General features: G+C 44.3%; 1 protein-coding gene, 1 long non-coding RNA gene and 1 pseudogene across 5 annotated transcripts in view; 2 read left to right on the plus strand and 1 right to left on the minus strand.

Moving 5' to 3' along the window:
- Positions 1-8782, plus strand: part of TMEM170B (transmembrane protein 170B) — a 70172-nt gene extending 61390 nt beyond the window's left edge. Inside the window, exon 3 of the mRNA XM_070244090.1 lies at positions 7292-8782. Within this exon, the coding sequence (XP_070100191.1) occupies positions 7292-7533 (242 nt within the window). The 3' untranslated portion in view covers positions 7534-8782. The remainder of the gene's footprint in view (positions 1-7291) is intronic.
- Positions 1-16655, minus strand: part of LOC106782320 (S-adenosylmethionine decarboxylase proenzyme-like) — a 46776-nt pseudogene extending 30121 nt beyond the window's left edge.
- The window catches only part of LOC138919353 (uncharacterized), a 46018-nt gene continuing 32569 nt past the window's right edge, over positions 9005-22453 (plus strand). For 2 of the 4 annotated variants that reach the window (XR_011429501.1, XR_011429503.1), the window contains exons 1-4: positions 9005-10103; positions 11550-11637; positions 14701-16372; positions 20780-21001. This is a non-coding gene — a long non-coding RNA (uncharacterized lncRNA). Of the gene's footprint in view, positions 10104-11549; positions 11638-14700; positions 16373-20779; positions 21002-21421; positions 21694-22453 lie in introns of all 4 variants that reach the window. The other 2 variants (XR_011429502.1, XR_011429504.1) reach the window with 2 other exon arrangements.

Consider the following 22453-nt stretch of genomic DNA (forward strand, 5'->3'; position numbering starts at 1 on the left):
CTTCAAACTAAACTTATTATCTCTTCCCACTCCTTCCATGCTGCCATTTCAGGAAAAGTCGTATCGGCACCTTTTCCTCAAGTTTCCATAATGTCATATCTGACCCCTCTTGTTTGCTCACCCCTCACATCGGTTCCACCTTTGCAACATCTGTCCCATCCTTTTCCTTCTGCCAGCCCCGTTAAGAAGTCCCTGTTCTTCTCGCCCTTCTTTCTTAGCTGAGACCTCCAGTCTCTTCTTCATTCAACGAACCCACATACTTCTGCTTATAGATATTTTCCTGAAACTCATTTTGAATCATATCACTCTCTTCCTCAAAAACTGTCAAAGCACTATAAAATAATATATCCAACTCTGATGTCATGCACTTCTACCATTTGACTCAACCAAATATTTAACTTTTTCTCTCACGATTCATTTCCAATGTGTAGTGCAGGCAATGCCACGCGGCTGCTGCAATGGGATCAGGCATGCAAGCTGCTTTTCCACCTCCAGGATTTGCACCAACAGTCCCCACTCCTGGGATACTCTTCTCTTCCGTGGTCTTTTTAAAAAAACATTGTATCAAAATGCATATAACATAAAACTTACTATCTCAACTATTTTAAAATGTACAGTTCAGTGGCATTAAGCACATTCACATTGTTGTGCAACCATCGGAATCATCCATAAGCAAGTTCTTTTCATCTTCCACAACTGGAACCGCATACCCATTAAGCACTAACTCCCCATTCCTCCCTCCCCAGCCCCTGGAAACCACCATTCTACTTCCGTCTCTATAAATCTGTCTATTCTAGGTACTTCATTTAAGTGGAATCTCTCAGTATTTGTCCTTTTGCAACTGGCTTATATGACTTAGCATAATATCCTCAAGGTTCACTCAAGTTGTAGCATGTGTCAGAATTTCCTTCCTTTTTAAGTCTGAATAATATTCCATTGTATGTGTAGACCACATTTTGTTTATCCATTCATCTGTTGATGGACACTTGGGTTCTTTCCACCTTTCGGCTATTGTGAGTAATGCTGCTTTAAACATGGGTGTATAAATATCTATTCCAGTCCCTGTTTTCAATTCTTTTGGGTGTATATCCAGTAGTGGAATTGCTAGATCATATGGTAATTCTATTTTTAATTCTTTGAGGAACCGCCATATTGTTTTCCACAGTAACTATACCATTTTACATTCCCAAAAACAGTGCACAAGGGTTTCAATTTTTCCACATCCTTGCCAACACTTGTTATTTTATTTCTTTTTCTTTTTTAATAGTAGCCATCCTAATGAGTGTGAGGTAGTTCCCCAGTTTCCTTTTGAAAACTTTATATTCTTTTAAAATTAGTAGATACTTTTTGTATCGTTTTTACTTAATGATAAAAACAAGACATACCCATTAGATCAAATTCAGAGGTTCCCTTTAAAAAAAGAGAGAGAAAACAACCAGGCACTCGTGTGGTTGTATCATTACCGTGGCCCCCCCGCCCCCAAACCTTTCCCTGCCCCCTGACTTTGACATCTTTCTCTCATCCCCACCAGCTGCACGCCTGGAAGTGGGGATGATGGTAGTGGACCTGCGCCAGCCTGCTTGTTTCCAGTATGTCCATTCCCATTGGTTATTGCCTGTGCCTTGCTTGTTATTTATCTCTAGAATATCAATCCTGCCTGGGAGTCCTTTCTCCAGAACACCTCAAACTCACAATTGTATAAGAGAGCAGAGTTCTGGGGCAGCAGCCAGGAGCCAGGGGAAACAGCTACCCTGAAGGAGTTTTCATTTGACTCACTCAGTAAAAGCCCCTTCAAGACCCTGCCATCAAGGCCCAGGTGAAAGAAGCCTTGATCCCCATCCTTTTCCGACTGCCCCCTCAAATGGAAGTCACTTCTTCCTTCTTTGTGCTCCCACTTTGTGCCCTTTATTTGGGTCTGTAATTACACATTATTATTAATAAACACTGCCCTTTACCATATGTGTTTGTGTATATCTCTCTTCATCACTGGAACTGTTGGTTTTTCACTCCCTTTGGTGATGGTCACACTCTGTTGTATGTACAGGCATAAGATATATGTTTCCAAGTTCAACTGCCTCAGGGCTGTTGCTACAGGAGGCATTGACTCATTTAAACACACGTGCAGTGTTGCACTACTCCGGGGTGCCCTGTCTAAGCTCCAGCAGCAACAGCTAGACAGCTAATGATGTCTTTTCCAGTGTCTTTCGGGAAGAGGCTGACTGGGCCCCTGAATCTGGACTGTCTAAGAGACATACAGATAAGGGACACTCCAGGATTTTACCCTGAGAGCTTGGCCAGAGTACATATCAGCTAATCAAGATTGCAGAGCGTGAAGTGACAGAGAAAAGTAACAGAATAATCAAGAATTTGCCACCTTAAATGGAGGCAGTACCCAGACAAATAACCTGTAAGCTATTGTGGTAGAAGGGAATGCGTAGGACACTCCATCTGGGATTGGGCAGACTATGTAAATTTGGGCAGGCTGTCTGTACAAGATAGTTGATGGCTCAGCTTTGGGATGTCACCCGGGTAATAGGGGACTGGCTACATGGTTGAGATGGGTACTCTCTCACAGGGTAGCCACGAGAGAGGAAACTTTTATTTGCACTAAGAAATTTAACCTCTGGGAAAAGCAACAACACCAGGATGACTGAAGTTAGCTGGGAAATGGAAAACAGAGTGAGAAGGGAGAGGATGGGCGGCTCAGGATCTGTGCTTTGGGACTTCGTTTGACCATCGTTGTGGTTAGAGAACAGTTCAAAGCAAGAGAGCTCCAGCCTCTTACACTATTACACCCCTTAGACCTTGCCTTGCCTTTTCAAATTTCATCACGTCTATTTAAAAGGCTCTGTGGAAGAATAGCATAAAACTCCAATCTGCCTCTGAACCTAAAGCAGTCAATTTTTATCAGCTTCCAGAAGCTTCCTTTTTGAATAATCTGTTAATCACCTTTATTTTAGGAACTTGGAATGGGTAACACCACAACGGACTCATCAGAAACCACAAATGGGACTTCTGGATCAGTGGGGAAGATACACACAACCCCCTCTCCCCTCCAAGGAACTCTGGAGCAGAACCTTCAGGGGTCTCATTTGGAACTTTCCAGTCAAGAATCAACTCCTATTCTTGGCCTGGCTGCCCTGAGGGCGGGGTACAGGAGCCCTGGGAAAGGAAAAAAGTCAGATTGCAACACCACTTGTTTTGTTTCTCCTAATACCCTCCTTTTTCCCGACTCAAGTCTGGGCACTCATGGGCACCATTTGTTCTCATACAAAGGAAAAAACAGATCTGTTGTGAGCTCCCTGTGTGCCTGACTGGCTTACCTGATGTTGGGATGGTTTGTTTTCTGGGATGCCTGGAGCTGTACATGTTCCTTTCTGGGGTGAATGCTCTGTGTAGACATAAACAGCCAACTAGGCTGCAGGCAATCAACCTGTAGCTGACTTCTGTTTCTTTGGAGTTGCATTCCTGCAGAGATAAATATACAGAAAGACAGACAGATTATAGAGGAGGAGGACGCCGTGTCAGCATGAGGGCTCCAAAAAGAACAAAAGGGTTATCATGTGCAGAGGCTGAAAATAGAATACAGAGCTATCAGGATGGGGGAACAGTTGAGTCCTCTAGGCTCACAATCTGTAAAGAAATCCTGAAGCTCCCAGGAAATCAAGCCCTGGGTAGAGTTGGGTGCAGGCGAAACCTGAAAATTCACATTGAGTAAGGCCATTGGACAGGGAGGAGAGGGGCCACTGCCTTTACGTTTTTGCTCTGAGCAAGGCACCCTGGCCTTGGGCAAACAGCTGATTTAGAAGCTGCCCCAGTTTAATGCAGTGCAGCTGGGGCAGCTGGGAGAGTGGGGTAGAGCTTTGAAATGAGCCACACTAACTATACAAACAGAAAGATGGCAGTGGAGCTGCTGTGGAGTGTATGTTTCTAAAACAAGATATGGTACATTAGTTTTGCATTTGAGACTCTTTTTAAAAAGCAGATGCTCTCCGCTACCCCCTTCAGTTTTTTGGCAAGCTTACTCAGTGAACCAAGGCAAGGCTGTCACTATCCCTTATCTTGGGCAAAATCTCTATTCCTTTGTAGATCAAGCAGCCAATGAAAAGCATGCTGAAGAAAGGTCGTTTCTCGTTTTAGACTCCATTTCAATGAGTAGTTAACATTCGAGTCAACCAACTCCATAGCCATGTTCAGCTTCCTCCCCTTCGCTGGTGCTTCCATTTACCCTCCTTTAATTAGAGTACATCTTGTTTACAGGCCACAAGCTGGTTTAAGATCCAGTTGGCTACTTGCCCTCTCATAACAGAAACAGCCTCCTGAACTGTGCCATGAGCAGTCAGCTGTGAGTGCAGCAAGTTGGATGAAAAAAAAATTGAGGAAAAGAAGCTGCCCTTTAAGAAACCTCAACCTTCTGATTAAAGTAATAATTAAGCTATCATGCCTATTATGAGCGTCTTTGGGCTTGCCTGCTAACTTTCCAAGCAAAAGCCCTCAGCCAGAGATTCCAGCCCAGTACCTCATCATCAGTGTGCCAGGGGTGAATGCCAGGATCGGTGCTCGCCCTGGGCAAAAAGATTGAAATTTTAAACACCTGGCATCTCCCTGCCTCCACCTAATGTTCATTTTCAAGGTGGAAAGTGTCCCCCACCCAACAGGAAGTGGGGCTGCCTCATTCTAAATTGGCCTTCGAAAGTCAGACAACCCTCCTTCTCAAATTCAACTCCAAATTTAATTCCAAGCTATCTTTGCCTATAAATAGATTTGTGTTGACTTTTGTTGCTGTTGGTGGGGATGGTGATTTATGATTCAATTAACAGTGGTCCTCATTCTTAACAAGATTACTGTCTTAAAGATGGGAAATATATAGCATGTTCCACCCCACCCAACAATGTCAAAAGGAGCCTTCTTTTGTGTCTTTGTGACACCAAACAATCCATATCCATAACCTCAATGGAGGTACATCTTATCTAGAAAAACCAAAGATAGTTTTAGGATCTCACTGGTCTAATTAAAACAGACAACCTACAAAATGGACAGAAGATAGCAGAGTGTGCATCTGCTTAGGGGCTGGGCAGGTGAACAAGCAGGATAGGGATTTAGTAAACTGGATGGAATTTAAGATCTCAGCCCAAAAGCCATCCCGTCTTTCTCCTCATGGGCTCGATCTCACAACCTGCCTCCAGTTCTTGAGTCCTGTGACTCCCCCAAGGCCTCCATCCCTCCATCACAGTCTACGGAGGGAGTTTTACAAAATACGTTGTGTTGATTTTAGGAATAATCTGAGCATTGCCAGAAAAAGCCTTGCTGAAGAGCTCTGCAGAATTAAAGTGTCTGGTAGAAAACAGAGCAAGTGAGCAGCGCAGTGCCAGCCCTCCCTGCAGCTCTTTCCCCAGGCTGTCCGGCTTGGTTTCTGACCTCAGCCGCACCCTCCTCCATCTCTCCTTGATCTAAGTCTGAAGTCCCTTTCTCACCAGCTGTGTTGCCAGCATTGTCAGGAGGTTTGACACGGTGTGAATTACTGTCCCCGGGAAATGGACTGAGAAATTCGCAGAATCTCAGAAAAAGAGAACATAGGAAGATCATAAAGAGTCTTTCTATGTAGCCTGAGTCCTATAAGCAGGCAATACGGAAACTAGTCCCTCCAGATAACTGGCTTTAGAGATCCCTGAGAGTAGAGACCCCACAGGCTTCCTCATGGGCTCAATTCTGTTGTGTTCCAGGTGATCTGAGTTCATCCGTTTGTCCTATTAAAATCTATCCTGTTTTTCCTACACTCCCAACACCTCCTTTGTTAAATCTTAATTATGTGCTTGTAAGTTAGAGCCATCTATCCTCCAGAAAGTACCCGCACCCCAATGCCAGCACAGCCTTCCATTTAGATCCACACTCACCAGCAGTGTTCATCGGTGCTGTATATGTATCTGATGCTTTTGAATTTTGAAATCAAGGCAGATGCCTTCATTCATTCATAAATTAATTTTGAGCATCTAGTATGTGCCAGTCACTGTTCTGTGTTCTTGAGATGCATGAGGAAGCAACAACAAAAATTGTTGCCTTGGAAGCTCACATTATAAGGGAGGAAAGGGAGTGTAGGAGACAGATGGTAAACAATAATAAATAAACTGTGCAGCACATTAGAAGTTGTAAGTGCTATAGAAAAAACAGAGCAGGGAAAGGGGTTCCGGCGTGCAGGCGGAGTCGGAAAGGGAAGATCGTAATAAAATTTTGAAGCACAACTTTACCTAACGAGCGAGAAAAATGACAAACGAGAATTTCGATTCCTTCTTATGAAAAATTGGTCTCGCCAATAAACAAGTATTGGGAAGGTGATACACATATCCCTATCTGCAGAATTAAATTTTATATTCTCCAGATGTTTATATTTAGAATATTCAGAACATTATTTATAATTACATATACATTATCTATGTATACGTATGTATACATATACATAATAATATATATTATAATTTAATAAAAAACATGTACCCTCAAGGGGCTTTGATATTTCTTTCAAGTCAGGTAGACACATAGGAAATTTCTAGTTCCTCAGATAGTCTTTTTGTTTATTCAGGAAGAACCTTCTAACCTGACCAGTTTACATCTCTTGGTAGCATGACCCCAGAGGCATCTCTCGCCTCCTGACCCTGTCCCGCTGATCAGGATTAAAACTACTCATGCTGGCCTTCAGCCCAGCGTGGCTCCCGGGAGCAGAAGGGATTCTGGACAATGGGCTGGCACAGCCAGAGGAGACTCACGTCCCCTCGAGAGGGGACGGCCCCGGGGAGCACGGCTAGTGCGGGCGCAAGTCCTCACACACTTTATTCCTGCTCTGAAACCCAAGTCAGAACTCCAGTTTCTGGTTTCTTTGAAAGTACGTGGTGCACAAATAAGCAAAGGGGGAATAAGGAATGTCCAGCCATTGTTTGAGGATTTTCTGGAATTTGGAGCATTGTGATTTTTGTTGTTTAAAAAAGGCTTTGGTTGCCCGTTTATCACACAGCGCAGGCTCATGAATAACTTCCTGGGGGCCGGGCCGGCATTCTTGGTCCCGTTGGCGTCTCTTGCCCAGCAAGGCTCACTCAGGGCGTCTTCCCAACATCCTGTCTGAGAACGACCTTCTTTTCTGCGCTTACTAAGCCCGGAGTCCTTATTGAAATGACCTCTTGCACAGGAAGGCCCGCTGTGGCGCCTGGCAAGAGAAAACAGCCCTGGTTTCTAGGAAGTTAGACACACACACGCTGGAAGTCTTTTTCAGAAAAGGCAAAATGTTTGTGTTCCTCCACAGGCCTGCTACGGAAAACCAGCAGACAGTCCGGCAACCGACAAGAGGTGAAGGCAGGTGCAGGGAGCCAGCTGGAAACCAGAGAACACAACAAGCTGCATGTCCAGGGGCACAGCAGTGTCAGGGACAACGCCAAGCGGATGTGGGCCCGAGGCGAAGCCAAGGGCATGCGTGTGTCTGTGTGTGTGTGTTCGTGGGTGCACTCGGGCTTAAAAACTGTTCAGTGGACAGCCTGCAAACCCTAGGCATTTCAGAGAAAAATAACAGTGAAATTTATCTTAACATCTAGAAAGGATTTTGCTTTTGCCAAATATGTTCTAAAGCTGTCAGATTTTTTTCACTTTTCTAAGTAGCACCAGAGAGCAGAGGAACCCCAAAGAAAGGGGCTGGTGTGTTCTTCAAATTCATTCTAGGTCTTAAAAAACACCTGCCTGAACATGAGAAAGAACTTTAAGGAGCCCTGTTCAATTTTAGAAATAAGACCTTTGTAAATATCATATGTAAGACCCTCATTTTATAAGGACTCTGATGACCACAAGTTCAGTGCCTTGTCCCTGGTCATCCCGTCGAGTGAAGCATGGTTATGATACAGAATCGTGATTCCCACCTCGGGGTGTTCAGCGTGCCGCGTTCCCCTCTCTTGGGCCTGGTGATGAGGGCCGTTGTCGTGGGCAGGTGGTCTGTGCAGTTACAGGCCCCCCTCTCAGAAGGCACCCACACCTGGTTTAACAGTTGGCTGTCACCATGTTAAAATCCTTAATGATGCTATCCTTGAACTTGTGTTTTGTGAGGTAAGTCGGGACAGTGGAGCACGCATGTGAGCTGAGTATTTACATGCAATACGGGTGTTCATTGGTCCTTGCTGCCCATTCATATGTAGTATTTGTGATGCCCCAGGAGCACAGAGTTCCACAGGACCCATGAAGTGTGGGAGTCCAGGGAAGAGTCAAGGCAAACACAAGGTAAGCATGTCTGTGACTGAGCAAGTGGGGGCGGGAAAGAGGAAGGAAACTGCCCGTCCCAAGAGGACACGCTTTCCATTTGAACCGGATCTTGCTTCCAATGCAGAAAGAAGGCAGTGGTTTTCTAGGAAACACAGGTGACCAAGGAACCCTATCACGGCCTTTCTCATTCTTGTTACTTCCCTGTATTAGCCAAATACTTATGCTGAAAATGGAAACATAGAAAGAAACAGAAAGACATGGCAAATGATAGTTCTTTTTCTTTTCAGTCCTTCTTCACTCTTCAGTAAGCCAAAGGTAGGGACTGCTGGTGAAATGTGTTTATATCAAGAAGTGAAATAAAAACGGTCGAGTTAGTGTTGTGCAGCACTCCTACTGTTTTGGTAAGAACAAAATATGTACACATGCGTGGGCTGCAAAATATGAACTATGGCATTTTGGTGATTCTGCGTATGAGTTACATGCTCTCATATTTGCATTTAAAACTGGCGTTGCACAGGGGCCGGCCCAGTGGTGTGGTGGTTAAGTTCCCATGCTCCACTTTGGCAGCCTGGGCTTCACAGCTTCGAATCCTGGGTGCGGACCTACGCACGGCTCATGAGCCTTGCTGCAATGGCGTCTCATGCAGAAGAACAAGAAGGACTTACAACTAGGATATACAACAATATACTGGGGCTTTGGGAAGGAAAAAAATAAAACTGGCATTGTACAATGTAGATATGAATGGTAAAATTTATGCTGATAATGAAACATTTTCATTTTTATTTACTTCGAATGATGTCAAATAGCAAATAAAAAAGTACCACGACAAGTAGAGAGACTGCAGAAGAAAGGAAAAAGCTTTATAATATAGTATGTTTAACCACACTTTTCCACCTGCTTTTAAACAATTTTCATTTTGCCTGGGGCCCCACAAAATATGTAGCCGGTGAAAATAGCCATGTGTGCAGACACACCTAGCATGGTTGTTAGGCTCAATCCTGAGAACAGATTTGTATAGTTCAGACCTACTAGTGTTCACATCACATTTAGTTAGGATTTCATTTTAGTGATTGTCTTTGGATTCCCCTAGAAGAATAGCCTGAGATAAAAATTTGAGTGGAAGTGGTTTATTTGGAAGATGATCCCTGAAAACACCAATAGGGAGAAGAGAGAGAGAGACAGGTGAGGACGGGAAGGAAGCCAATTAATATGCTGTCAAACTAGTTACCACTATAGGAAGTGGAGCTCCATCCTGCTGGAGACCCCTGGGAGAGTGTTATCCCAGAGTGACCCCAAATGAATACCAACTAGGCTGGAGTATTTGTTTCCCGACTCCCCATCTATCATTGGTGGAAGGCTATCATTAGGCTATTAATTCTCTATCATTTCTGGCTTGTTCTGCTCGTGGCTACCACGGCCAGAAAAATAGCCCTAGGAACAGCGTTGCAGGCATGGGCAGGCTACCAGGAGCATCTCCCTCACTAGTCAAGCAACAAAAGATTCTGTACAGATTGAAGATACCTGTTAAAATGACTAGTGAGATCCTATGTGATCCTATGAGATCCTAAATAACACGTAAAACAGTGATGAATTTTTGCTCTGTCCGGTGAGACTTCTCTCAACTTGTGGTATTTTTTTATTTGCTATTTGACGTCATTCTAAGTAAAGAAAATGAAAATGTTTCATTCTTAGCATAAACTTTACCATTCATATTTACATTGTGCAATACCAGTTTTATTTTTTTCTTCCCCCAAGTCCCAGTACATAGCTGTATATCCTAGTTGTAAGTCCTTCTAGTTTTTCTATGTGAGATGCTGCCACAGCATGGCTTGGTGAGCAGGATGGAGACTGAGAGCAAGCCACCGGACTGGGTGAGTGAAATGGGGGCTGTGAGACAGCAGTCTGGGGAGAAAGCCGAATTTCAGAGGGCTGAGAAAGAGGTGGGTGGGGAGAAGGCAGAGGCAGCGCCATGTCAGCCTAGATGGTGACTTTGGGCAAATTAGAAAAAACACCCATTTGGGAAAACCAATTAGAAAGATATGCTTCTTTGTGTCAAGATAAAGACAGCCCATTCTTAGGCAGATGCAGTCCTGTGCCCCGTGACTTGGCAAGTGGACTCAGAGCTGGATTCAGCACTTAATTCATCCCTAATCCAAGCATCTTTGGGCAGAACACAACCTATGGAGCAGGTGTGTGGTGATTCGGAGCAGGAACAAAGAGTAGAAAGGGCCTGTTGAAGAATATAAATGGTGCATGGAATGGCCAAATAGTAAAATCATTCAAGGGAGCAGAAGGGGTCACGGAAAGGTGCTCCAAGAGAAATCTGTGCATCTTTCTAGGCAGAGACTATGCCCTCAACCCTTCCCCCAAGCTTTGTCTATCATTTCTTTTTTTTTTTTTTTGAGGAAGATTGGCCCTGAGCTAACGTCTGCTGCCAATCCCCCTCTTTTTGCTGAGGAAAACTGGCCCTGAGCTAACATCCGTGCCCATCTTCCTCCACTTTATGTGTGGGATGCTGGCCACAGCATGGCTTGACAAGCAGTGCATAGATCCACACCTGGGGTCTGAACTGGTGAACCCCAGGCCACCAAAGCGGAATGTGTGAACTTAACTGCTGTGCCACCAGGCCGGCCCCTATCTACTATTTCTACACCTGTGGATTTTAGAAATTGTTTAGGAGGAGACACACATTTGTGATGCTACTTATGGTGTTATAGGCTGAATTATGTCCACCCGGAATTACTATATTGAAGTCCTAACCCATAGTATCTCAGAATGTGACTATTTGGAGACAGCGTCTTTAAAAAGGGAATTAAATTAAAATGAGGTCATCACGGTGGGCTCTAACCCAATATAACTGGTGCCCTTATAAGAAGAGGAGATTAGCACACGGACAACTTAGACTGAAGGATGACCCTATGAGGACACAGGGAGAAGACAGCCATCTACAAGCCAAGAAGAGACGCCTCAGGAGAAACCAAACCTGCTGACATTTTGATCTGGGACTTCCAGCCTCCAGAACCGTGAAGAAATAAATTTCTGTTGTTTCAGTCGCTCAATCTGTGGTACTTTGTTATGGCAACCCTAGCAAATGAATACACATGGTGAGAAAAAAATTCCATAAGGAAACTAGAAACACAGTTCCTTGCTAGAGTGGACTCTGGAAGAAGTGATGTGGGATCAGAGCCTGAGAGCACAAAAAGGTGGCAAGTCTGTAAACGTGGCTCAAGGTGGGAAGAGTTCTGAAGGGCAGCTCTGCCCCTTAGTAGACTTGTGACCTGGGCTAAGTTAATCTGTTGGTGCTTCTGCATCCCCAGGTGTGAGATGAGCTTCGTGATCCCGTGTGTGGTATAGAGATGCCATCAAGATTGAATGAGAGAACACACGCGAAGTGCTTAGCACATGGTAGGTGCTTGACATGTTAGCCCATCTTCTTGTTTTTCTGCAGGCAGTAAAAGCTCACAGGCCAGCATCATGTTCTCTTCTGCTCTTGAAATAAACCGGAAGCATTTATTGAGTGTCTCCTGTGTGTCAGCCTTTCATTCAAGAAACCAAACCCGTGGGGAAGGTGAAGTCTAGTTAGGGAAGCACAAAGAAAATGATGAGGGAAGAATGCAGGGGCGCATCTTTGAAAGCAAACTATGTGCCCAGCCCTGTGTTATACGCTCAATTTAACGTCTATCTAATTTTATTCCTCCGCAAAGTTACGACATAGAAGTCTTTGCCTCATTTTTAAAGACGTGAAAATTGATGGCCAGAGTGGTTAAAGGAATGCCCAAACCCTGCTGCCAGTCAGCAAGAATCAAACCCACGTGTGTGGACACCAAACCCATCTGTGCAGGGACTGGTAGAATAACACCTCCTCCCAAAGACCTTGCTAATAACCTTGGGAAGCAGGAGATCATCTATTGTTAACATCATTTTATGTATTAGGAAATATCACCCAGGAACTCCTGAGTCATTCATTTACATACTCAATGTTAGAAGTAAAGTCAGCTCTTGAACTCTGTGAAGTTCTTTTGGCTATTAATCTAATAATTAGGTACTTAGATAGTGTTCAGATATTCAGATTCTCAGCAAGTGACTCTCAAGATGGTGTCCGCGCCCTGTGGGTGGATTTGACTTTGAAGGAGATTTTGGAATGTCGCTTTTCCTGTGTGGGATGGGAGACCCCCCAGCGTCAGCCATGATCTGAGGGCAGTGGACCTAGTATGGGTTTGGGCTCAGAAGACAGAGTTCTAGTTCTGGCTTTGCCTGAACTGACTGGATGACCATGGGCACGTCACGCCTCTTGGCCATGAGTTTTTCATCAGTAAATTGAAGAGATCGTGCTTGTTGATTTCCAAAATTCGTTAAAAATCTGCTTCTGTGATTCTGAATCTCTAAATGGCCCTAAAGAGACTGGCAAGAAGCCCAGAGATCTATGGAGGCAGAGATTTGCCCCCTGTCATCTCATCAAGAAGGGAAACCTCAGCATGGGCAATACTTTTTTTTTTAAAGATTGGCACCTAACATCTGTTGCCAATCTTCTTTTTTTTTTTTCTTCATCTTCTCCCCAGATCCCCCCAGTACATAGTTGTATATTCTAGTTGTAGGTCCTTCTGGTTGTGCTACGTGGGACACTGTCTCAGCGTGGCTATGTCCACGCCCAGGATCCGAACCCATGAAACCTCGGCCAGCGCGTGAACTTAACCATTTGGCCACAGGGCCGGCCCCCGGTAATGCCTTTTTATGGCTGGAATTGCAGAGAAGAAATGTCACAGACAACACTGGGTGGCCAAGACCTTATCAATTGTGTTGGTTACAGGAACAAGTGCACTGAGGACTGAAAGGAATCCAATTTGTACTCCAAGGACCTGCAAGCAGAAATCCTTCAAGAACTCTCTGGCCATAGAACAGAGAGTCCTAGAACAATGCCTGTTTTGATCTTTTGTCTTGGTTAGGGGTGATACCGTATCTCCAGCATAAGCTACGATGCTTGCATTGTTTGCATGCCAGCAATAAAAAAGGGAAACACAACCAGTGGTTTGGTTACTTTTGGCATGCGCAATTCAGGGTGGGAAATTCCCTCAGATTTTGGCTGATATCTAGTATTTAATTTTTTAAATAAGTGTGTCAGTTTCAAAATATCCGAGGTTCTCGTTGAAGGGTAATCACAAAGAATTGGACATCCTGGTGTTCGGAACAAACATTCCAGCTCGTTGGCATCACGGCCCTTACTGTAATATCAGTGCTAATGGCAGTGGCCACGCTGCAGTGTAAAGTCCCCAGGGATCTCCCAGGGGAAGCCTTTCCGTTTATGGTAAAAGGCAGTAAAGAAGTGAGAGCTGATGTTTAAACCTAGACAGTTTGTGCTTGTGGCAGCACTGTTTAAATGTTCCAGCACTGAGATCAGTGGGCCTCAAAGAACTGCCTTCAGCCTTGGGGGCCCTGGGAACTTGAGCATCAGTTATCTGATCCAGTTTTGGAGTCAGCTGTCTGATCGTCGGCAGACCTTGGTCCTAGCTTTGGGAAGCTTCTGATTTGCTGGTTTGAGGTCCACACAGTTGCCGGCCTCTGTGTTCTGATGCCTAACTCAGAACGTGTGACTTGATACCTTGTCTGACAATGATTTGGGCCCTGGCAACTCACAGCTGGTCCATGGACCAACAGCATCCGCATCGCCTGGGAGCTGGTTAGAAATGCAGAATTTCAGCCCCATTCTGGACGTACTGAATCAGAAGCTGCATTTTAACAAGATCCTGGGGTGATTCATTTGCACATTTCAGATTGAGAAGTCCCGTGCTAGAACACCTGAAATAGAGGCGTGCCATTCTGCATTTCTATGAGACAGATTAGCCATTCACTGGTCCAGGATAATATGGTTGTAAGAAGAAAGGACTTAATTCAGGAGACTTCAATGGGCGCAATCAGTCAGAACTCGATCTGTTTTCTGCTGTGTGGTGTTACCACTTTTTCAGCCAAAAGGAAAGACTTCTTTTCTGTCAAAAAAGAGATGTATTTGGGAAAAAAAAAAACCCTGAAACTGTGCAAAAAAAAAAAGAAAAAGCACCCTTAATAGCATCACTTAAAAACTTATGAATAAATAAAGTAAGTCCCCCTGCTGCTTTTCCAAGCCACCCACAAAAGTACCCACTGTGAACCAATTTCACTTGAATCCCACCTAAGATATCCTGTGCTTGTAGGTTTGCGTACATATTTATGTATATATATACACATACACATTAGAAAATCATTCTTAATGATTGTTTTTCTACATGTTTTCTGAGCTAGCACGATTAAAAAATATTAGATGGAGCAAGCTGAAAGGGCTTCTTCCGTCTATCAGCAGCTCTGGCTGAAAAGCACTTTGCTTAAAGAGAGGAGAGCAGGGGGCCTTTTGTAAAGTGGGACAACATGAACCAAATAGGAGTCCAGGGTGTCAGCTGGATGGCCAGCAACCTCTGCCTTCCTTTCTGCTTTCTTCAGGTCTCTCTGCCAGCTCGATAGAACACCTCGGACACTCTCAAATGACCACGTCCTTCTGGAGTTGACGAATGTGGCTCACACACGGTGGGCGGGGCCAGCCTAGACTCAGGCCACACTCCTCGTGAGGTCACGAGAGAGCTCTGGGGCTGCCACAAGGAAGGGATTGTTTCTTTTTTTTTTTTTTCCTACTTTATCTCCCCCAACTCCCCTGTACATAGTTGTATATCTTAGTTGCAGGTCCTTCTAGTTGTGGAGGGATTGTTTCTTAATGGCCTTAAAACATCCTTAATGTGTTCTAAGCTGGAGCTTTTATTCCTTCTTGGAAGACTAGGTCATAATTCAGTTGAAGTCACCATTTTCCAATTCCTCTCTAGTATTTATTTGAAAAACTCTTTACTTAGTGTCCTTGATCCACTTACAAGGTCATCGCTCTGAACCTTTCTAAAATTAAATATGTATATATACATATATATATATATTTAAAAATCCTGGTGACTTACAACTTTTATATACATTAAACCTCCACCTGCTTGCTGTCCTTTCTTTTATATTCCCCAACTGAAGTTATTTTCCTTTTATATCCTTCAAAGGTTTGGGGCCCTGTTGGTGACCAGTCCATTTCTACTCTGAAGAAATGACATCTGAAGAAGTGACACAGTCATAGGCCAAGGACCCCGTATCCTTTCTTCTCACATGTGGGGTTTAGAGGGAAAGGATTGCCCCCTCTGGGACTCGTGATCCATGTTTCATTGTTGGTCTATGTATTGTTTCCTGTTGCTGCCATAACAAGTTACTACAAATCTAGTGGCTTCAAACAAACAGTTTGAGCTCTTATAGTTCCAGAGGTCAGAAGTCCAAAAATCTGTCTCTCTGGGCTAAAGTCAAAATGTCAGCAGGGCCGTTCCTCCTGGAGTCCAGGGGAGAATCCATTCCTTGCCTCATGTGGCTTCTAGAGGCTGCCAGCATTCCTTGGCTCATAGCTGCATCATTCCAACCTCTGCCTCCATCATCACATCTCCTGATTCTGACCCTCCTGTCTCCCCCTCACAAGGACCCTGGTGAGTGCATTGGGCTCACCAGATAATTCAAGATAATTTACCCAACTAAAGATTCTTAATCACATCTGCAAAGTCCTTTTGCCATGTAAAATAACATAGTCATGCATTCTAAGATTAGGATGTGGGCATCTTTAGGGGGCCAACCACAGCCTAAAAGGCAAAAATACTGAAATTGTGAGCCTTTAACATGTTCTACCAGCTACGGTAGAATTTTACTTATTGCCTGTAGCTTGAGCTATTCTTATGTGAGCCATATAAGAATTCTCAGACGCCTCAGAGAGAGAGAGGAAGAGCCATACCTTTGATAGACCTTAGAGATGTGTTTTTACTAGAATACAGTCAGTATGAAGAAGTCAGAAGAAACAAAAAATGGATGTAGAAGTGAGAAGAAATGAAAAATGGATGTAGAGGCTTAAAGGAATGTAATAATCATTACAACATCTACTATTTACTGAATTTCTACTATATTCCAGGCACGGTGCTGGGTACTCTGCACACAGTATCTCATTTAATCTGCACAACCAGCCAGAAAAGCAGGCATGGATGTCTTTGTTTGAAAGATGAAGAAAGAGTTGTACAATTATTATGGGCGCTATGTACAGCTTTCATCCTAGGTAGGTGCCCCAGGACCATTACTTGTCAATAGAGATGATGTTTTTAAATGTGGTTTCTAATAACTAGACTTACCTTCCCTGAAGAAAGTACATTTATACACTTCCCAGAAATTCTTTGCTGTTGGTAAACTTGATCTAACTCTAGAGCGTCCGCAGAATGAGTCTAGCCATCATTAGAGAGGACAGCGTTCATCTTGCTTTCTGGTGTGTCACTCATTACTTTCCTTCCCCACCCAGTGGCCAACAGCCTGTTGGATCTGCCTGACTTCGATCAGAACGGAAACTGTAGAATGCCCTAATGGGTGCAATTCAAGACCCTGTTATAGAATACATTCATATTTGATTAATATTTATCGAATACCTATCATGGGCTGTGGGTTGGGCTGGTTTCCTGGCACATAGCTCAATAAGAGTTTGATGGAAATGGGGCTGCTGCCAACATATGCTACTCCAGTAGTTACGAAGTTAAGTGATGAAGTGATAAGGAGAACTTCATGGTCCGACTACTTCCATTATCCTCTTACCTGCGGAAGAAGAGCCAGATGACTAGACTCCAACTTGGCTTCAGTATTTTCACCTCTTATTCTCTAGGCCCGTGCAAGTTCACTTTCAAACTATGTGTCTGTCTGTGTCGGGCTAGACACACCTGTCACAAATTTTTATGTGTCCTAAGGAGAAAATTTTTAAAAAACCCATAATATAAGAATTTAAACTAATTTCAGTCAACCTTAACATTTCTTAGGTTATACCCAACTCATGGTGTGCTGGAGACAGCTCAAGCTGACTCTTGAGAGCCAGCTGGTGTGCATGTCTCCTCAAGTCCCTGTTCCGTGGTTCACTAATGTCAGGCTCTTAGCTTGAAATTGGCCATGGTAGGGCTATTTACACCATGAAAATCTGCAAATGCTACAAATCAGGGCTTTCTTTTTTTTTTTTTTCCTGAAGAGCCATTTTCCCAGCTGTCACCAACACAGACATTTTGTGTGAGAGTTAGCCATAGTCAATTAAGATAGGTAATCAATTAATTAAAGAAATGTTAATATTTGTTAGCCATAATCACTTAATAATGCTTAAAAGAGCAATATTTTAAAATCATAGATCTGTGTGCTGGAAGAGATGCTAGAGATCAGCCAGGATATTTTCCATTCTGCCAGATGAGGAAGCAGAATTGACCCTGTGTGAGAGCTTTCTGTCCTTCTTGGATGTTCCAAGCCAGAGCCTCTTGGACATGTTTCTCTGTGCTTTTCCCCAAAGTTTCAGCTCTTGGGATTCAAAGTTAGTGGGTATCTGCAGGAACAGGGCAGTCAAGGCTTCATTGTACTGGGCGTCAGGAGGGGCAGAGTAAGGGAATAAATCTAGGATCGGGGGTTTGGGTAGACGTGTCAGGCACAGTTCGCTTCTGCCTAGACTTGTGACGATTAACAAGAAAAACAGTTTCTGTTTTTTACAAGTCCTTTATTAATTCCAAACCACCTTTGCATGTCAGGCATGGAGATTGTAGGCCCAGAGCTGGGGTCAGCCGCTGGCCATTACGGGACTCTCAGCTACAGAATCTCCTACGACACGTGCATGGACACGGTTTCAGGAAAATCCATGGCCGAGCAAGGTGTTTTTATTGCGGCAGTGTTGTTCAGGAAATCATCCTTCCATGGCCAACTAAACCAAAAGAATTAATTTGTTTTAAAAATTTACATAAGCAGAAAATCTACCATAAAACAGCCTGTAGGGGGGCAGGCTTTTTGTAATTAGCATCCAGAGAAGAACATATGAATGTTTCTTCTGTCAACATTCCCCTGCTCTGCACGTCCCGCTCTGTTTGCTGGCCTCAGCCCCACGCTGAGCCTGTTGAAGCATGAAGCCGGGGAGGTCCAGAATCTCATATGGACTAAATCACAGATGTCACTTTCCTTCTTCCAGCCCACAAGCCACTGAACCATGTAGGGCGAAGGTTGGAATTATAGTTCTTGGCGATTACTTTATGTTCCTGGGAGCAGTCTTCTCTCCCCATGTCCCTCTGGCCTCCACATGTCATCTCCCGCCCCCTAAACCCGCCGCATCTTATAACAATCCTTGCAAAAATAAACAAACGAGAAAGATTGGGTAATTAATAGTTTACACATGAACTCTGGTATGTTGTAAAAGCTGAGCTCTTGCGTCCAACAACCTAAGGTGAAGCTGGTTATTTGTATTTTATATAGTAGTAGGTTCCAGAAGACCCCACAGCAATGGTTGTAGATTAGTGTAGCAGATATTGCCAGCAACTTTACTAGCCTCCCACTCCTGCTCCTTCTGCAAACTTCTTACCATTGCTCCCAGGCATGACATGACTAAGACTAACCTTCTTTGCTATCTATCCAGGGCCCCTAAAAAGAGTTTTTGAGGCTCGACACAGGTGAGTCTGCAGCAGAACACATCATGCAGTGGAGTGGAAGGTTAGAGGGAGACCAGCCAAAATTGCCATGTCCTGAGGCAGGGGCTGGGTTATGATGGGGATGGGCCTGGAGAGGGGGAGAGAGGAGAGGCAAGCGAAGAAAAAATGGAAAGGATTTTGTTACTGGGCAGATTTAGGGATTCAAGCATAAGAGAGAATCAACCACGATTCCAAGGGCTTGAGCCTGAGCCGTGGGAGAACCGGGGTACCACTGACAGAAGTGAGGAGGAATAAAACGGGATCAGTTCTGGAGCAAGGAGTGTAGACAGGAAAATTTTTTGTATAGCACTGGTGTTACTAAACATGGATTTTGTAGTACCACCCCGCGGGACAATGCTATAGTTACTTTCATGAAAAGAAATGCTAATTAAGCATTGGCCTGCTCAAGGCAATTGTGCTTAGGGCTGAAGAGAGGAAACTAACGAGTTTGTTCCCCCCTCCCCTTACCCCAGAGGCTTGTTGTCATTGACAGGTTACTACTGCTATGCATTTGTAGCCTCTTGGGACAGAAAGATTCCTGGCAGCCACCCAGATAAGATTCTCTAGCCAAGTGAGACCACCTGGAAAGTTTCAATCCCAGAAAGGTTTTTCCTGAGTCATTCACTTATTTCACAAATACTGATTGAGCATCCTGTAGGCCAGGCATTGGGCTTGGCCCTGGGGTGACAGGGTAAATGAAGCAGACAGGCGCCCTTCACCAAGAGCTCGCTCAGAAGTCTCTTAAGGCTTTGGTCTCAATGGAAGGTGTGTCAGTCTGCCAGGGCTGCCATAACCAAGTACCACAGATTTATTTCTTCATAGTTCTGGAGGTTGGAAGTCCAAGATCAGGGTGTTGTCAGTGTTAGTTTCTTCTGAGGCCTTGCTCCTTGGCTTGAAGACGGCTATCTTCTCCTCGTGTCCTCACATCCTCTTCTCCCTGTGTGTGTTTCTATGTCTTAAATGCCTCTTCTTATAAGGATCCAGTCATAGTCAATTAGGGCTCACCCACATGACCTCATTTTACCTTAAATACCCCTTTTAAAGGCCCTGTCTCCAAGTACAGTCACATTCTGATGTCCTGGGAATGAGGACTTCAACATATGAATTTTAGGGGTATGCGATTCAGCCCATAAGAGGTTTTTCTGTGACCGCCCACCTTGCCAGGGATTATTCTGTGAGATTCTGTGTAACCAACAGCCCCATCCCACCTGCCAATCCTGGGGAAGTCCATCTCATGGGCATGGGGAAGCCAGCATGTCTGAGCCAGGTGTAAAGATCCTCTGACCAAAAACAGAACCCATCTGTAGCATGGACAGGCCTGTCCCTCTGCATAGGGAATCTATGCCCCTTGTCTTTTGATGTTTGTGGACAGAAATGGGCTTTTGGTTCACACAAATGAAGTGATTGGTGTGATGGGATAATGTGTGTGAAAGGGAAGAAGCCCTGACATCGAGTAGGACAGGACACCTACCCTCTGGCCCCCTCTCCAACTCAGGGGACACTTGGAGGAGCTCTTCCCACCTCCGGTAGGGTCGTGAGGGTTCCTCAATTTCTGACCAGTCCCTGGAGCACTGCCCTTTTCCCATCTGTCACTGATATACCACTTGCCCATTTTGTCCTCTTAAGCCAAGAGTCTCTGCTATTCAATATAACATGAGAGAAATCTCAAGATCCACTCAAAGATCCGACTTTTACAGCTGTTTCCAGTTCTATTTCGCATGACAACAAATCTTTCTCTGAGAACCCTTCCAGACTCCATTCTGAGACCAAGAGTCTTCTTGTAAAATGTCTTCTCCGTGTTGCCATTATCCAAACGAAAACAGTGACTTCTTGGGACTCAGCTCACGGGATTTCCCTGCCTCAAACTCACTCTCCTCTGATCACTTTTTTATGCTCAAGTTCTCTGTACTGAACTCATTATAACGTTTTTTCATTTTTTTTTCTTGAGCTCAGCGTTCTTTGTAAAATTCTGAAATATCTTTACAATTTTTTCCTAGGACTACCCAGAGTTCCCAGCCCACCTGGGCAGCAAGGAATTCAAATTCACGGCTCTATGACTCAGACAAATATTGGCACAGAATCATTTCGTCTAAATTACACCTGATTACTGCAGCCCTAAACAGAATGCATCTGGTCGTGAATACACCTATGATTGCAGAAGGTGGGCACAACGCTTATAAAAGGGGATATAAATGTGGGAACTATTTTCCTCTGGAAGGGTAAGTCCCATGAACTTACTAGATCTTTTTTATTTGTTTCAAATTCCAATATTCATGCATGAATTGCTGACAAAACAGATCTTTTCCAAGAGAGTTTGCAACAGTGTTTAAAAGTCCATAAAAATCAGACAATATGTTGTTAATATTTAAGCCAAGTGGTAAAAAGTTGAAAGAACCCATGGTAGGCTAAGAAGTCACTTCAGGCCCTTGTTGTCAAGCCAGTATGGGATGCCGCATAAAACCTGGCTTGGTGTTAATGCTATTTTTACAAAACTATTGTATAACTTGATTGTTTAAAAGGAAAAAAAAGTAATTTTCTTGTAAAATTGAAAATGCCTTAATGTGAGCACTTTAGACTGTCTTAAGTGCAGGATGATATTCCTCTTTTTCACATTTTGTAATTAGGACAACTCTTTCCAGGTTGGCTTCCCTGGAGGCGGATGCTGAGATGGAGATCTGCCTGCAGGGGTCTGACAGGGGTGCGCTCTCAGGATCAACGTCTGGGGGCGCAGAGGGAGATGTGGGCCTGAATGCAGTCACGCCAGGTCTCAGCTGACTCCCAGGATGGGAGGGACTCAGAGGAGGGATGGCACTTCAGAGATATCCTGAGCTGAGGAGAGGGGCCAGACATTTCTACCCCGCATCAGCCGCTTATGGAATGTGTGCTGCCCCAGGAGAGGGAGTGACCTCTGGTGAGTGTCTCTCTTTAGCAAATGTAATTCCCAAAAGGGACTGACTGCATTGGGCAGTAAATTGTCCAGTCTTGAAGAGGGGATCTGTGCATTAGCACAGTATCCACGACATTTCCTTATGCCTTGTGGAAGATTATTGAGGAAATTTAAGATGAAAAAAAAAGATATAAAAAGGAATACTACTATTAAAATAATGGACGATATCAGGAACACAGGTAATGGAAAACCTGACTACAGCAGATGAAACAGAGAGGCTTTTTTTGTGTTATGCAATAAGAAGTCCACAGGTAGGTGTGCAAGAATGATCCAATAGGGCACATGCAGCATCAGGGACATGGGCTCTACTTACCTTTCCACATTACCATGCTCCAGCTACCTAACCGTTGGGCTTTTCGCCTCATGGCTGCATGATGGCTGCTTCCTTCTAAGCAGGAGTGAGGGAAAGGTAAAGAGCAAAGGGCAAAAGGCTTTCTTTAGGCTAGGTGTTGCTCTTTTTATTTTCAGAAGGGACATCCTTCTTGGGGACTTCCACTCACAGCTCATTGACCAGCACTATGTCGAACGGCCACTGAGTGGCTGTGAGAGAGGTTAGGAAATGCAATAATTTTAGCTAGGCACTTTGCAAAGTGAGAGAGAGGCATGAACAGATTCTCCCTCAGAGGCTCTGGAAGCAACCGACCAGGCCAGACACTTTGATGTTGGATCCCTGGCCTCCAGAACTCTGAGAGAAATACATTTCTGTTGGTTTAAGCTGCCCAGC

This window comes from Equus caballus, chromosome 20 (assembly GCF_041296265.1).
Source record: "Equus caballus isolate H_3958 breed thoroughbred chromosome 20, TB-T2T, whole genome shotgun sequence".
NCBI lineage: Eukaryota > Metazoa > Chordata > Mammalia > Perissodactyla > Equidae > Equus > Equus caballus.